The sequence below is a fragment of the Temnothorax longispinosus genome, chromosome 3 (assembly GCF_030848805.1).
Source record: "Temnothorax longispinosus isolate EJ_2023e chromosome 3, Tlon_JGU_v1, whole genome shotgun sequence".
Lineage (NCBI taxonomy): Eukaryota > Metazoa > Arthropoda > Insecta > Hymenoptera > Formicidae > Temnothorax > Temnothorax longispinosus.
The window spans coordinates 8,653,532-8,671,695 of record NC_092360.1 but is presented as its reverse complement, the minus strand read 5'-3'; the positions used below and the strand labels follow the sequence as shown (position 1 = coordinate 8,671,695).

The window sequence follows — 18,164 nt, the reverse complement described above, 5'->3', positions numbered from 1 at the left end:
CCCCATAATGATCCACTTCTCGACATGAATGTCAAGGAGAAAGCGACGTGACGTGATGTGTTGCAAGATTTTCTATCAGTTTTTATCATATACCTTTGTATTAGTATTTAATTATTCGCATATTAATCGCATACGTTTATCTTATCGTGAAGAGTATAGGTATGTTCGAATCAGAGTTAAAAGGCCTGTAATAGCTTTAACACTTAAATTTTTACCCTTTGTTTTTTCTTCTCCTTTCTTCCCCTTATGGATCATATTTTATTTCTCTATTTTATTTTAGTCATAAAAAGATGAAAAACAAGCGAAACATTCTTTTCCTTCAAAAATTTTAAAGATTCACAAATATAAAATTTTTTCTTCTTTGATATTATATGGAACTCTTATTTAACTTCTATGATCACAATTGTACGTACAGAAGGTATTTATAGAGTATGCGAGGGATACTTTATTGAATAAAAATTTCAAGTACATAATTAAACACGCGCAACGTATAACGTCATATTTTTTATAGGAATTCGTACGATTTTATCTTGCGAAAAAATAATTATGCTTTAAGAGCGATTAGTCACTGATTTAATTATATACAAAATTTAAATTTATTGAAATATTGCTATCTGCAACGTATTTTGTATAAAAGCATATTTTCCAAATCAGTTCTAAAAGAAGAAGCATCTTGTTTTTCTAACGATGTTATAACGTGAGAGGAAGAAACTATTTCAATAAAATTATTCAGGAGATATATCGCGAAACGCGAGGATATTATGTAGTTCAAAGAGGAAATGTGCAATGTTCTTTTACGCCTTTTTATAAATATTTAATAAGCGAGTCAATCATTCGGAGTGTATTTTATAATTCCTCGATTTTATACAAATCTGAACATGTTAAAATCCTTGAAGATATATCTATACCGGATATCCTTGGGACATTACATTTCGCTGTACAGGTATTTCGTAGACCACTCTTTCGACATTGACGTATTATCTCTGTTCGAATAACTCGATCAATGCATAATTAATTACTTATCGTATGCGCCCCTTTTTATAAAACGCGGTTTGTGAACCTATTTAAATAATGCCTTACACTCCACACGTGTACTTTGAGTTAGCATTTTACATCCGGATTGCATGGAAAGTAAAAAGTTGCCGCCAGAATAACAGCCGACTTTATTCTGTCATATAATTAATTGCGAAATAAAATATTTATGTTTATATGACTCGCATAAATATTATTCTAAATTTTATTCCTCGCTTAATTATTGCCATTATTTTTAATATAATAAACATTTAAACCATATTTAGTAAGTAATATGTCGTATCTTCAAAAACGCGATTCTATATATTTCTGGAAGTTTCATTTGTTGTATGTACATTGATAATTAAATATATAATATTATGTATGTGATGATATATAAAATAAATTATTTATTTTATATATGTGATTATATAAAATAAATTATATATTATTTATTTTATATCATATTTAAGCAAAATATTGAAGAATCGATAACTTTAAACTTACCTTTCTCGCCTTAAAATCGTTGATAAAATATCTGATATCTTGTAGGCTTAGAGTTGATTAAATCAAAGACTTGATAAGATTTTTGTGTTGAAACTAATGCAACCGAACATTTACAATTACCAATTTGTAAAGTTTACTTATTCTGACCAAGAATTAAAATAAAAATCTTTTAATGCAGACAATATGTAACAATTTTGCTAATAGGGCTAAAAAACTATAATATTGCGCAAATAAGTCAATGTATTTTGTTAATCCTACTCTTTCGTTGCGGGAAATTCGGCGCAAAACACGTACTGCAGATAGACGCACGATAGACGCTCAGCAACGACTGTCGCTGTGGACTTCTTGCGTGGCTTCTTGCCAATTGCATATTAAGAGTATTAAAAACAAGGATTATAAATCAAAAGTAATTACGATTCAGTAGTAATCATAACAGTTCAGTATTGTAATTTCATAGTTCAAAGGTGTGGCAGAAATCTCTTACAAATAACGCAATCAGTATCTATTATAGTTGCTAAACAGTCATTAATAAGTCATATTAGCTCATAAAGCGACATTAATTAAACGTCTGTAGACTTCAATAACAACAAAAGAGTTAAATCATAATCCATTTCTTACAAAAATAAGATATAATTCTAAGGACATAATTGTAAGATTTAATTGTAAGATATAATTGTGAAGGATATAATTGTAATTTAGAATTTTGTCAAAATTATTAAGTCAATTTATTATTAAGTGGATTTATCTCGCAAAATGTTTTTAAATTTTAATTTAATATAGCTTTACATTCAATTTTATTATTAATAACAAATGCAAGTTTAAGCGAATAATTTGAATCGAATAATTTGACTCGTGCAAAAAAGAACTTAGAAAGAATTCGACCTTCCTCAGAATACATTTCATTTTACTCCGTAACTTCTTGAGAGATCCTTTCTCTTTAATTCGTGGTTGCGGACCTCTTTTCTTTTACTACCACACCCGCATCGAGACGATAAAACCGAGCGTATTCGGGAGAAATACTTGATATCTCGCGAGAAATGGTTCAAGGCCCTTTCCGCGTGAGGCGATCTTGTTTCGCGCACAAAGAACTACCTTTGAGCATATTTTACACTCAGGATCTTTTACTTATTTACTCAATCTAAAATATATCGACATACGCATTCGTCGATCGGTCGACAATGATTATATAGCCGTGCCGTAATGGATGCGGATAAAGGGGTCCAGCGAATTGGTATACTCACGCGGCAAGTAAAGAGAGATCGGTTGATGACCGGTCTGGCGAGAATAACGGCTATTGTTCTCGACAATATCAAAATAAATTCGCGAAATAAATTCTTACGTCCATTAAGTTTAATTTAGCTTTAAATCGGCGCGATGACAATCGATTCACATTTTCCCGATCAAGATCGTTATTGCGAAAGATCGCGTGTCCCGTTTATTCGCTTTCGTAGATCGTCCGTTGATCGCCGTCCTGGTCATTCGATATTTTTCACATTGGCGACAGTAACGGTAGTGATGGCGATGGCAATGGTGATAGGTAGCGGCGACGGCAGTGGTGGTGGTGTTGGTGGTGGTGGTGCTGGTGACGGTGGCGGATCGTGGCGATCGCGGTGGTGGTGGTCCCGCATTCGGGCGAAAGGGAAAATGCCTGGTCGAGTGGCTCTTTTTTTTTCTTCTTTTTCCCCCCCGACTGGTGACGGGGATTTTTGACACGGTCGACGTTCTATCGGACTTGCATTTGTCTCGGAGCGTTCTATCCGAACGTGCCCCCCGGAACGTCCACGTGCAAAACGAACGCCGCGAAAAAACGGCGCATCCGAAGATGCGTCACGTGCATCGTCCCACCTGACCATCAGCCGTTGTCTCGCCGTCGCGCGCGAATTCTGTGTGATTTCGACCGATTTTCTTTCTCTCGCGTCTTTCTTTTTCTTTCTCCGGAGTGCCGCGCGAGCCGAGTTTCCGTCCGCGAACTTTTCCGCCGTTTCGAAATTTTCGAATCGAAAAAGTGCCGTTTTCGTCGCGCCGATTTATTCGTTTCTTCAATTTGCCAAAGTTTCTCTCCGGTTTTATCCGCCATCGGAGAAAGTATTACGGATTGCCGGGGCGAATTGTGCTGTGGTGGCGCGGAAATGAGACATAGGAATTATAGGATTAGACACGACTGAGCAGCTGCAAGGTGAGCGTGGCTTGGAAATAAGAATTTCGCGCTCTTTTAAAACGCCTGCACACGTGCGGGACTTCCGCGTCGACGCGTGGCTTTAACCGACGATCATTCATTTTGACCTTTACTATTAAATTGATCGCGCGAGAATGAAACGATAATCGGGAGACTCATTCCTCAATTATGTCTTAAAGCATAAAGTTGGTAAAAAAAATCGTCATAATAATTACGACGTCGTTGTTATAATTCGCTCGTTTGTGCGAATGAGGGACCCGTGTTTAGAAGGTCTCTTAAGTTCATCGCGGTTGATTCTCGCCGTCGATCGCAAGAATAAGTGGCCCAGAAGAGCGCGCAGCATTAACGAACCGGACTCGGAATTAACTGACCGTTTCTCGAGCGATACCAACTCGGCAGACCACTTTCACGTGCGCAAACCGCCAGATGTACGACCTCCGTTTCTTACGTAAAACTCGGGCACCCGTGTAATCATAGCCGAACGACCGTGCAAATGTCGAAAACTTCTCATTTCCGTTTTTGCCGCAATTTCACTCGATGACATTTCATCTTTACGATCGAACACGGACGCTCCAACAGCTTCAGACAGAATTAGCAGCTCGTACTCTTAGCGTTTGTTTTATTAGCTTGCAAAGTGCATCGTAAAGAAAATGAGGATAATTGAATGTATGCCTTTTGTAACTCGCATGCCGCATATTTGCATCTCGAATATTGAATGCGTACAAATTGGCACGTACATTTTATATCTATATAAACTATGTTAATGCATGGCAAGAATCTTTTAATTAAATTGTCAATTTTATATATTTTATAGTAGAGTAAATTTGAAATTCCGTTATCGTAGTTTCAAATGGGAGCAAATTTAATTTAGGCAAACATCTAAAATAACTTCTAGCATTTCTCAGATATACTCTATATGTTTGTTGTATTTTTATTAGCTACTTATACTAATAACTTATTCAAATAAAATTTCAAATATACATATATGTATAAATGTTGAATTAGTTACGTGAGTCTCCGTGAGTTTTGCGTGTTACAAAATAGCATTCCTGAAACGGCCCGATACAGTTTCGCCGCGATCGCATATACTACACGAAAAGAATTTACTTTCTATCGGCGCAAGTACGAACGGCCTGCGAGAAATTAAAGCTGATACTTCAGTTACGAAATCCACGTTACTTAGTTCTAGTAGTATGTAAACTTGCCGCTTCTCTGCCCTCACGTAAAAAAAGAAAAGAAACACGCGACCACAAATATTTGTCTTGTCACGTAAAACTATATTCCGTTCGTAGCGAATGTTCGAAGGAAATTTGTTCGATCGATTTTGATCGTGCTACTCGCGATTAGCAAACAACTCGGTTGGATAAACGGACTCGTAAACCAGTAATTGTTTCGCATTTGCCGTGCATTACCGTAGAACTGAATGGAACAGATGTCTCGGAGCGATGGTAATTCATGCACTACGGCCACTACGTCGACCCTTCTTTGATATTGATCTTCCCCTCTCGATCCTCCTACGATGCTTCTATTCATTCATACGCTCAATAAACGTGTACGAGAGAACGATCGTTACAATAAAATTTTATTTTCCTCGTAATAATTATGTTACAGACATTTGTAATATTTCAAGATGAGAAAGATGTGTAAACTGAAAATACTAATTAATTTGAATCATACTTTGTGTTCAGTATCTCTGCAACTCAATACAAAAATCTCACGTAGAACAATAATTTTAATAGAGAATTAATAGTTTTTATATAATTCGGAATGAATACATTTTTCGTTGTGATGTAACAAATTTGATGTAATGAAAGTATACTCTTTGTTTCTTTGTCGCGGATTATTGCAGTTTTGTGTTCAAACCGGACGGACCAGAATGTTCGCAACATTCTGGTGGTGGAGGGACAGTATATATTGCCTGCGCTGCTTCGAAAATAAACAGCGTGGCCGATAGAGACTAACAACCGGCAAGAGTAAAAGTAAATTTGAACAGCGCGGATAATGCTGTCTTACGTTTGGTGTCTGTATGCGTATCGACCCGAGTACACACGGTGTGCACGTTGGAAAGCACTCATTTTCAACTGATATCAAAACAAAATATTCAAAATCAAAATCGAATTCAGGAATTGGAATCGGTTGAACTGTCTCGATATGTTCATTTTGGATTATAATTTTTCGGGATATATTGTCTTATTTTCGAAATTTTGGGATTATAATCTTTCGAAATATTGTCACACTTCTCAAATTTCGGGATTATGACTCTTCGGGATTTTGCATATGCAACGGTATATCACGATACAACGAAACACACATCAAATGTCACGTTATCATTCTTATGTGGATAAAGATAGCGTTTACTTTCGCACAATATTTATGAGAATAAAAAATGAATCCATCAGAATTATCGTTTTCAGTTTATAGTTTTTATTTATTAAAGTTTTCTTATTAAAAGTAAAATCGGTTTTAAATCTTATTAAAGTAATGAAGATGCCGGTTACATCTGGGAGGGTGTTACGTAGAGTTTACGCAACCGTCACTACATTAATCACTATTTTATCCTATTAAGCATTCTGAACTTAATTTTGACATTCGAAGGAAATAATAAATAAAATTACAATAATATAGCGATGATCCTTATAATAATTATATAATTCTCGAATCGGCAGATCACTTAATTACGAAAAAACTTTATTAGGTATATGTAATTTTTAAATATATCCGTATTTTCCGTCAGCCTGAAATTCTTCAATATTTTATTAAAAGGGACTTCTTAATATTTTTCAGAATGGCAAGGACGTTTTCGTTGAGCTTGGTAGTGGCGTTGCTGCTAATCTTCGCTATTACTGAAGCTTCTCGTGGACAAACTAATCAGGTAATTAATTATCAAAATATATATAAATTATATAAGTGATGAGATACGTAATGGGTATAGAAGATGCGTCTATTCTTCTAATTTGATACGTATAACTAAATAATTATTTCATAATTATACCAATGACATAATACATCACGGAATATTTTTCAAGCTAAATTATCCGGAAGAAGGAAAAAAAATTATTATGCGTATGCACTCTTTAATTAGAAGGCGAGTAGTATGAATATCATCCTGCCCACGTCGAAGAATATACAATATATAAACTTTAATTTCCAACGCTTTGCGTTACGTGAAATACGTTGCGCAACGTAAAGACGTAAAGACGTGAAGACGCAAATTAATAACGCCAGGGATTTACGGGAACACAATTGTCTACAAATTAATGTACAACGAAATATATACACATGAAGACCGGCAAGATCCGTTTTGCACGTGTTTTGTGTCAAGGATGCGCGTTTGATGCCGGGCGTTTACAACATTGTTACAGCGTTGTTTTTCTTTTCTTTTTTTCTTCCTTTTTTTTCCACGAAGGCCGTCGACCCAGCGGAACGAGTCGATTCGTATTATTCGACTAAATCGCACAGGTGAAGTTGCACGCGGTGCATCACAATGCTCGGTAATTAGAGGCCGAGAAAGGAAGCAGTTCCTTTACCTAGATGATTACTTGTATAACAACGGAAAAGAAAATCTTCACGAATGGATTCACGATAACGACACTTCGCTTCTTATTCCGTTACGATTTGATTTGAATATAGCGCCGTCTTATATTGTTCCAATTCTGTACAGGATATTCAAGGTTTCACTTTGATGACAGATTCTTTGATTAATTTGCAACTTTCTTAACAAAAAGATATCGAAACATCAATCATTTCCGTGTTATAAACACGGTATATGATTCAGGTGAACGAACTTCCGAGAAATGCAATTAAAGAAACAAAACTCTATTACTTATTTAACATGCACATTAACGAGTTGCGTCAATAATGATCATCCCTGTAATATTTTATTAAATAAATCTTGATATTAAATTTGTCAATGAGTTTATTATTAAAATAAAGTTAAAGTGTGTAGGTTGTCTAGAATATGCTGCTATAAAATAAGAATTACCTCGCAAATAATTATAATACATTTGGAACGTGGTAACAAATGAAAGCACGATATATCGCATAAAAGAGAAACTAGAAATAGTTTGCGCCTTGTCAACGTGATGAGTCATTCGTTTTTCCCTCTTGATCGTATACTCGGATGTCCAGATTCCAGTTATTCATTTTGCATTTGCCTATAATAATAGATTGCCAGGAAGATCTTGGACGCTTTCGCCGACTCTCTCACGTAAAAGTTGTTGAAACGAGTTCGTGACGTACGAGAATAAACGTCTCTCCGATCAAAGAACCCATTAATCTATTAAAAGTAAAAATCTAGATTAGCATATATTTTGTGTATAAAAAAAAGTTCGACCGTACTGGACTAATATGTGCATCGGAGTTGATTAGCAAGACGCAAAACCGTGAAGAAAACTTTCCCAGCGTTTCAAAAACCCATGTGCTATCCTTACATGTTGCTTTTTATTAAATAATTTGAAAGAACATGAAAGCATTATTATTCACTGCTTTTAAGTTTGGATGAACCGTTAGATATGCTTAGAAGAATATAACGCTATTTTACGATAGTGATTTAATATAGTGCGATTGCACAATATTAATTATTAATCCTTCGTAACTTGAGGATATTATTTGCTCATGAAGATATGGTAAATCTTTAACAAAGGGACAATCTGTGATAAACTTATTTTATGAGGTCAAGTTTAACTCGTAAGATTTAATAAACATAATGTATACTTTACGAATTTATCACTCTGTAAAATTTATCACGTTTTCTTTGAGAAAGATGAGCATAAATTTCCATTAAATTGAATATATAAAACTATGAAATTTTCATCTTTTATTTTTCTGTTCATTACAGGTGTCTATCATATTTATTATATCATAACATTAATTTCCTTGTTGAAATGAGTTTTGCACATTATAAGATTATTGATCATTTATTATCATTAGCTGTCAATCAATGAACGTACCTACCTACGTCTACACTTCAACGTATAATGCATTTCAGCATGAAGTTCAAGCGAACGGTAATGATTCGATATGCATGAACTTCTTGCTTATTCCTTCATATTCCTTCATATACTTAGTTTTATACAACAATTCTTACGATAAAAATATACTTATATATGTATATACACGATAGGAAAATTTTTATGGACATTTTTTGGAATAAATCTATCACATTTTTTATACCATAGTAAAGACAATGATAAAATTAACGAAAAGACGATAATAATTAAACATTAAGATATAAATATTTTAATCTACGAAAATCTAGACTAGAGTTCGTTGTCTTCTAATTCGTAAACTCTTATCCTGTGCTCTTATTATCGTAATCAATTACAGGATTGTAATTCTTACGTTTGTTAAACGTATAAGCATTTCACGCACCAATCTAGGTAACGAGGCGGCGCAACAGATACATATAAAACACAGAACACATATAAATGGAGTGAGAGGATAAGAAGAAAAAAAGAGATCACAAGTTTGCATGGACCACGCCTAGTCGTGCGCCGTTCGCTTTTAGCGCACGTTATATACCGTGTGATCAAAAATACTCAGTACTCACTCCGTTTTCATGATGTTATAGTTGAATTAGTTATTAAAAAATTAATATTTATATGCTAATTAAATTTAACAAATTAAAAAATAATTATTTATAATAATAATAACAAATTTAGTGCCAGCAATTGTTAAGTTAATAATTATAAATAAATTTAATTTAATTAAAAAATAATTTAAACATTAATAAAAATTTAATATAAAATAAATTGTATATGACAAAATATTTAAAATTTATTTATAACGGTTACGATTGAATGTAGTCAATGAAACATAGAATAGTTGAATGTTATAATTAAATACAGTCAATTACAGCTTAAGGGTCGATTCAGACACAGCCGTGCCGTAACCCGGACTGTATCCGTATCGTTAACATTAGACAAGGATGAAGACACATTAGACAAGGATGGAGACAATAGGAATCCTTGTCTAATGTTTCTGTCCGTGATACGGTACGGGTACGGCACGGCTGTGTCTGAATCGACTTTAAATGTCATAGTTCTGTATCGTCAATCGGTGGCGATCATGGCGCAGAAAGATGTGCGCTGCTCTAATGAGCCGAAGATCCGAGTTTAAATCCGACCAAAAATCGTTGATTTTATTTGATCGCCACCTCTCGGAAAGGTAAATGGCAACCCACCGAGAGTGTAATATCCTTTAGGTTTGGGGCACTAGGGCAAAATTATTGTTACGAAACCAAAAGGGAGGCCTCAGATTTGATGAAGGCCGAATTTGAAAAAGCCATGGCTCAATCTTGAGCTGTAGAACCATTGGAGAAAAAGAGAAATTTGATCAATTTTTCGAAAAAAAATAGATAACTTCTCTAAATGATGACTTTAGTCATTTTCCTTATTCTGACATCAAAAAGGTGATGAAAACTAAACTGAGGAGTCGTGTACCATTTCGCAAAATTCGCAATAGTTGTTGATGAGCGAATGAGCGCACACTGCAAATGCAAGTGTGTTATTTTTTTTAGTTATCAAAAATACGTAGTATTAATTACAATCTTAATTATCTACTTAATAATCTAATTATTTAAAAATATCTTTTTTTTTGTCTCTACGTTTGCTGTTATATAGTTGAATTTAGTAACTATAACTGAATATAATAACTAAAAATTAGAATACAGTTGAATATATAATAATGTTATTGTTGAATATAGCTTGAATATTATAGATCTTTTTTGTCAATTATCAGTAGATCGTATTAATCACAACCTACTAATAATTTAATTATCAAAAGATATCTTTTCCTTGCTTGCTATGTTTACTATTGTACTATTAAATTATTAAATATAGTAAATAAATATAGTAAAAAATAATGTTAAAATTGAATATAGATTATCATAGTTTTCTTTTGACAGATAATTAAGTTATAGGTCGTATTAATCGCGATCTACTTAATTATCTTTTTAATAATCTAATTAATCGAGAAGTCAATACGAACCCCGAAGAGAATTGATATTGCCAATGCTATTTAATCGTTAAATTCCAGAATGAACAATTTCGTTTTCATTAGTATTCGCAATTATCCTCGCGCTAGCGAAGCAACGCGTATTCCCTCGGTGAACGTAAGCGCGATGTTGATAATTATTCCGCTGTGCGCACCGATGATCTTAATCTAATAGAAGCAAGAGCGAGATGATTTTCTTATCGATTTAACGACGCGTTACGTAAGGCAAACCACAGTTCTTATTCCAGGACAGCTGTTTTTTTTTTTATCATTGTATAAGTGGCTCCTTGCAAAGTGTCTGCGACATCTTTCATTTCATCATAATAACAGATAATTTATGTAACGGTATGAAGATTTGTAAATCGTTCCGACAGAAATCAGTGCACGGTTCAAGGCAGACGTCTCTTACCTCATATATAATGTTCTTAGGAATGTAGTTTAATAGAACACTTTTGAATTAAACATAGAGATGTACTCGGAATAATTACGATAACGCTGGATATCGAAACAGATTCTTCGCATATTTGTTAGAGTTTGATATTACAATAAAGCTTTTCTCTGTATCTCACATTTTGTGATCTACATACTGATAAGGACTATATCTTATAACTGGATAGAAGACTGAAAAATATAATATGCTAATACACATCAAATTTTATAGATGAGCGAAAGTATTTAAATCATCAGTGAGAGTCGATATACGAACTTTTACCGATTTCTCGAATTTGTTTCCCGATCTCCTGTCTCCGAATAAAGTGTCAAAGCGTCTGATTAACGTCGCAATCAATTCTGCAAATGCATGTAAATCTTGAAGGCTGTCTTGCCTTTATTTATTTCTCGCCAACAGGCGGTTGGTGCGAAGCACCTTTAATTAAAAACACAAATTATGCAATACGCCCCAGTAAAACGTTGCGATCTGTATCTAACGAACGCTGGTTACGCACGTCGGCGTCGGGATCGCGTGGGTACTGAACGCGTCGCAGTACCCTTTTGCCGAAGAAACACTTCACAATTTAGCTCTATGATTTACAATCGGCGTTTCAGCGCCGCTTTCGTTCGATCTCGAAACGCTCGCGTACGCGCGCGCACGGGTTGCGCATATCGCGCTAAATGCACTCCTATACGCGATGTTTTATTGCGCGTACGCGTACACAAACGCAGCCGACAAGTGTACGTCGCACTGACGGATGTAGCACGTTGCACAAGCGCGCGCGAGTGCGATCTAAATCGAGTTTTCCATCGGAGAAAGCGCTTCTTCTGCATCGTTTACTTCAACAGACTTCCTGATTTATTTGCCATATCTCGCGCGCTCCCTGCTTCTTCTTTTATTTACTCGGATCAGCTTCGTCTAAATGTTGCCCGCGAACAGGATATACATCATTAAAAAATTGATGTCGGACTTTGATACTTTGTTACCTACGTGCAGATACTGTTACGATATATATATATATACTAATTGAGAAACACAGAGAGGCAAAAGATTGCGACTAGTCATATTCTCCGAAGCTAATTAAATGTCAGAAATAACGTAAAATTTATATGACTTTTTCTGTGGAAGAAATACAGGAACTTCTATATTAGGAAAATTCTATATTAGGTATTAAGAACCGAAAATACCTGTGTATAACTATATATATGATATTTTAAGAATGATATATCGAATACGTGGCCAAACTAAATAATATTTCTCTTTATTTATATATAATAATAAAGTCGAAGTAAATGATAATACAGTATATTTGATATTTTCTAAATTATATGCCAGCGATAATGTACCTATCGCTGCGCGCGTTAAACTCATTGTTAGTAATGACCCACTTACACAAAGTCTGAGAGCCTGCAATCAATTGTAACGCGAAGCAGCTGCAACGGTAAAACCACATTTCCTTACTCGTTCTACCTGTAGCATTCGAATAATGATCCGACGCGATTCCAACGTTAATTAACTGCGAGAGGAAACGTTTATTGTTCGCGATTGATTCAGTTAGCTGAGAAATAACGCGAAAGAAAATTACACTTGTTGAGAAACGAAGACTTATATACGTGACTTCCTCGTGGTATATAACGATCGAAATTATTTATGATATACGAATGTGCGTAATGTAGCAAATGCAAATGTTAATAAATCTCTTGTGCAGAAGTTTCCGCCATCTTTTGTCCAATGACCATAAATAATTTGCTAAAAAGCGGCAAATTGTAGCGCTTTACCGTACAGCATCAAAGTTTAAGCTTCGACAGATTCTTCGTGGCGGTTACGCAACGTAAGTCTTTTACGCAATGCGTTATACGTGGAATTATAGGCTCAACTTTAACCCATCTAATGAGATCCAATTTTTTTTTCTCGCGTCAGTACGTCTTATTACCAAGACGTGCAACTTCGAATTGAATGGAAAGCGCAGTCAGGCAAAACGAAGGTAAAAACGCAATGAACATGGAGGCTGATATAATTTCGTATAGATTTAAATGTTTCGTGACAATAACGTAGGACGTAACGTATATCTTTTTTTGGAATTTATATTATAAAAGGTTAAGTTTTTTATATGGATTTCGTGGATTTATGATCCGTGGCAAAAAATCTTTATGCGTTCATTGTGTCATATTTCGAACAAATAAATCATTATACAATATGCTTCTTTTTTCGAAAGTTGGAGTAATATTTTATAGCTTTCTCTCGTTTCTTTTCATCTTTTTCTCAATTTTACAAAGAACTTAAATGCCAAATCGGTTCTTACGTAAAAAATCAATTTTACCACTTTTTTGCCAATTACATTTAGCTTAAATATATAAAACTATCCACAAAATGGATTGTGTATCGAATAAAGAGTAAAAACTTTTTATATATAACTTCTCGTCAGGGGACTGTAATCGAACAAAGTCATTAATATATTCATAAGTTTCTCGTGGAATATTTTGATGTATTTGATATCTTGTTTTCTGGAAAGATGAGAAACCGAAGAGATAGGAGGATCCGCTTTCTCTTTTTCAGATTTTCCATTAATTTCCGCATTTCATAGATGAATGCATAAAATCAAGGTTACTTTTTAAGAAATCTCGAAAATCGAGACGTATAAATTAATTCCGCCATATAAATTCAAGACGCACGTGATAATTATCTCGAAAGGCCAGAAGTCAAAAGATAGTATAAATCTATCCACGTAGTTTACGCTGCATTCAACTTCGTGATATTTACGTATGCATGAGTGTCCTTCAGGTATCGTTTGATTTCGCTTATTAATAGGAAAAGTTGCTTTACATTGCAACGTTTAAACTCTTAGTCAAGATTATTGCATTTAAGTGATTCATGTTTGCCAGGTGCATAATGCTCTTCGATATTATTTCATTAAGTATCATATATTTGACGTAAACATTTTTCTATATCAATATTTAATATCATCACACATTAATTTTATATAATTTCGAATATAAAATTAATATAATCAACTGCAAGCTATTTATTTATTATAATTTAATAAAGTTACGTATAAGTGTAGGAAATTCCCTAGTTCAGGCTTAAAATACATTTACATTACATGACATGACATTACACTCAGAGAAAAAATTTGTACCAGCAACTAGAATTTTTTTAGTTAAACCGACTAGAAATTTGTGGATAAATAGCGCCTCAACTATGTATAATATAGTTGTAATAACAACAATAAATAAATTATTTAAACTACAAGAAAGTAGTGGCATTAACGAAAAATATATTGTGTATGCCAAAAGTATGTTGTAGTAACATGAATAATTATTCATTGTAGTGATATCAACATAATTTTTAGAGTTGTCTAATAAGAATAATTTCTTATTTGTTAAACTAAAAGATTTATAATTAATATACCTAGGCGACTAGCGCCTGAAAATATCTGCTTTGGTCCCGTAGGGGGTCTCCTTATATACAGGTCGGTGCGAAATTTTGAACTCGAGAGAATGTACGGGCGATGCGACGCCTAGCGGCGTCGATGCAATCTATTTATAATCCAAAATTGATTAATATATATATGGGTGAACACACCCTGACTAGCGAACCTTAGAAGGATCGCTGGAAAAACCCTGCTGAGCGACCCTAGTTATAGGAATCGATGTTGAATTTTAAACACGCAAAAGTATACTGGCGATGCACCGCGTAGCGGGCGCGAGCCGAACTCTCTCGCCGCGCGAGTCCGCGCTGCCGCCCGCACCAGCTTCTGGAAGTATGCTACACAACAAAAAAATATTTGTCTAAACAATAAGTCAAGGAGTTGTCTAAACTTGAAAAATGTTATTGTCATATCTTGTTTTATGGAGTCTATATAACTATAATAATTATAGTTGAGGCGATATTTAACTATCAACTAATAGTTGACAATATTGTTTCTGTGACCATACTTTTATAGTATTCAGTACTATTTAGTTCCTATTACTTTGGAAAACTAGTTACAAGTAATTAAACTGCAGAGTTGCCAAAAAAATAGTTGCCACAACTATTTAGATTTCTCTCAGTGTACATATAAAACATTATATTATATTACATTATTATACATGTAAAACATTACGTGATACAAGACATTATGCTATAAAACATCCTAGAAAAACATATCCTCGATAACTTCATTTAACTTAACTTAAGACTAAAATAAGGAAAGTTGATGCTTCTGATGGAGAAATCTTAGATAGAGATTGTAACTTCCTCTACAATTAATATTTAGCATTAAATACCTTACTAATTAGACTTTAAATAAAAATTCTGAAAAAGTTTATCCGAGTTTAAATAAAGAATAAAAGTTTCGTAACTTAATTCTACTCTTTAAGTTGCGAAAAATCTGTTATTTATTTACGTTTATATATGTTCGTTGTTCTAATTAGAGATAGAGGTAAATTAAATAGTAGCATTATAGAAAATTTTGCTTTTTATATATTGTATAAAATAAAATATATTATGTATTTCTTTTTATAGTATATTATAATACTTTTTAAATGTATATTTATATTTTTATACGATATATTTATACGGCATATTTTATACAGTATAAAATATTTAAGAAAGAATTAAAGTATGAGTGAAAGTGACAATCTTTAAATAAACTCTGTTATAAACTGCTTCAGTTGGGCCTGACGACCACACCCTGAAAATTGGCCCATTCGGACCAGTTTTTTTTTAGGTCGCGCTGGTATATACTTTCATTATATATGCGTGACATGAAGGTGCTAAATAAGATATCGATTTGCAAAGAAACCTTCAAAAGCTTTGCCGCGATATCTTTTAAACTTCCTATATTTGCCTCACTTAAAAATGCTAAACATTTCAAGTATCACTTTTAATCATAATTACAAATACATTAACAAAACTTTGTATTTTTTTATTCTTTAAATAATATTGAAACAGTATGTTTCGTGGTGGAACACCGACATGAGCTTTTGTAAATATTTAAAATTAGGAAAGGCTTTTACAAACACTTGACAATCCAATTATTTTGACAATCACATAAAATCATAAAATATAAAACAAATTTAATATTTATTTTTACGTGTTTAAAACAAATTTGTTATACTAAAATAATTATTTCATAAAATTTCTATTTCTGCACGACCTAAATTTATTAATTAATCCTCACCATTACTTTTCACGTTTGCCAATCGCAAGTCTTAATAGATCCATTTAGGAGCTAACTATGTGTGAAGTAAAGCGATGAGGAAACAGTATACATTAACAAAAGCAGAACGAGAGAATAATCTCGCGATGCGATTCTGCGAGCTTTCGCAAGAAGCGATACGTCAGAAGATACGGAAGGTCGTTTCTCGTATACGAACTGACGTGAATTAAATGAGTTGAATATAACATTATCGATGCAAATTCCGTCTGGCGTCGGGGTACGAGGCAAGGACAATACGCCCGGACGTAGACGACCCTCTTTGATTCGACGGTCGGGTGTAGAAGCAGTCCACCTTCGCGGAGCGAAGTCGCTCGAGCCTCTCACCTGTCCAAAGAACTTTTCCAATATCCGCACGGAGTGTTACAAGCGCCGATTTCGTAATAGCGTCAGGCAGTCAGGCGATTCCGAAAATCCTTGTCGATTTCTACGCGTCATAATTGTACTGTATTAATTCGACTTTCTTTCATGGCTTGCATTTTACTTCCCTTTTGCACGAACCGTCCCGGAACTCTCTGCCGCCGTTTTCCTTTCTTTCCTTTATAAATTCTGTCGGCAACGTGCGGCATTTCTTCCCGAACAAGTCGCTCGATCGCACGCTATGTATCGTCATAAGAAATATTTTCATATGTTTTATTTTTAATTATTTTAACATTTAGCAGAAAATACCTCGCGATTCTCGATCATTCCTAAAAATGTCTGCATCGTAATGACTTCTCACGAGAGAACGCGAAGAAAAGGGAGACAGCATTCCATCGAGACACTACTCTTTCGTCATCGTTCTTGCTTTTCGGATCGCTAAACAAATGACTTGGTAATTCATTTATCTTTCATCTATGTCACTGAAGCCATCAAATTTGCATATTGCTTTCGGAGAGTACGTCGCTCTCCAATTTTCGTCGTTTTGATTACGTGCAGATCCGATCAACTAGATTCGCGACAGTTCGCTTTTAGCGGCATGCCTTGCGGAATAACGTGGCGTGACGTTATACAGCGACTTTTACTTTCAGTATCGATAGTGCGACGACTAAAAGGAGGCTTATAGACAGATAGTAATGAAACTAGAACGTATATTCACATATCATGAGTAGCGCACGGCCATGGCTGTTTTCTTAAAGGATCACGTTCTCCATTTTCCATCACGTATGAGACGTATTTAGATATTTTTGTCCATGTGGGCGATAAAAAAGAATTTTCTTACGATTTAGCGATTATTAATTGAGCAAGAGAACCTTGAAGATCCGGAAATAAATCGTTGATAGTTTCTTTCACATTAAGACCCAGTTTCACAAGTGTCGGTTAACTTTTAATCTTAGATTAACTCACTCTTTGCCTCCTTCTAACGTCCCCCTTAGAAAAAGACAAAGAGTGAGTTAATCTAAGATTAAAAGTTAACCGACACTTGTGAAACTGGTCCTAAAAGATTATCGTCTAACGTTCATACACTAAATACAAGATGCCTATTATTTTATTATGTTTTATGATATTCAACTTTCTTAATGAATTGTTTTGGCTATAAATAGATTTACGGCCTTTTATCAATTTTCGCTGCGCGGATTAATTTGATACGAAAATCACAAGATCTGCTCTAGAAAACTGTACGGATCAAAACTTAAACGCTACTGCCGTCTCTCATTTGCATCTTGTGCAAACCTCGAATATTGAAAACAAGTTTGTTGCAACTGCGAGGAAGAAAGAGAAAAATCTCAAACGAGGAGTGTGCACGCTAGAGCCGTTTTCTTCTAAGCACCGACAGGTCAACGCAGTCACGAATGTTTTAATGTTGCTTATTAACGCTAACGGTGAAGGTATAATCTGTGACGAATAAGACCCACTTGCCGTAACAACTC

General features: G+C 34.5%; 1 protein-coding gene across 1 annotated transcript in view; it reads left to right on the top strand.

Annotated features, from left to right (window-relative positions):
• Positions 1 to 18,164, top strand: part of LOC139809862 (uncharacterized) — a 50,380-nt gene that overhangs the window by 10,691 nt on the left and 21,525 nt on the right. Inside the window, exon 2 of the mRNA XM_071773090.1 lies at positions 6,479 to 6,566. Within this exon, the coding sequence (XP_071629191.1) occupies positions 6,479 to 6,566 (88 nt within the window). The remainder of the gene's footprint in view (positions 1 to 6,478; positions 6,567 to 18,164) is intronic.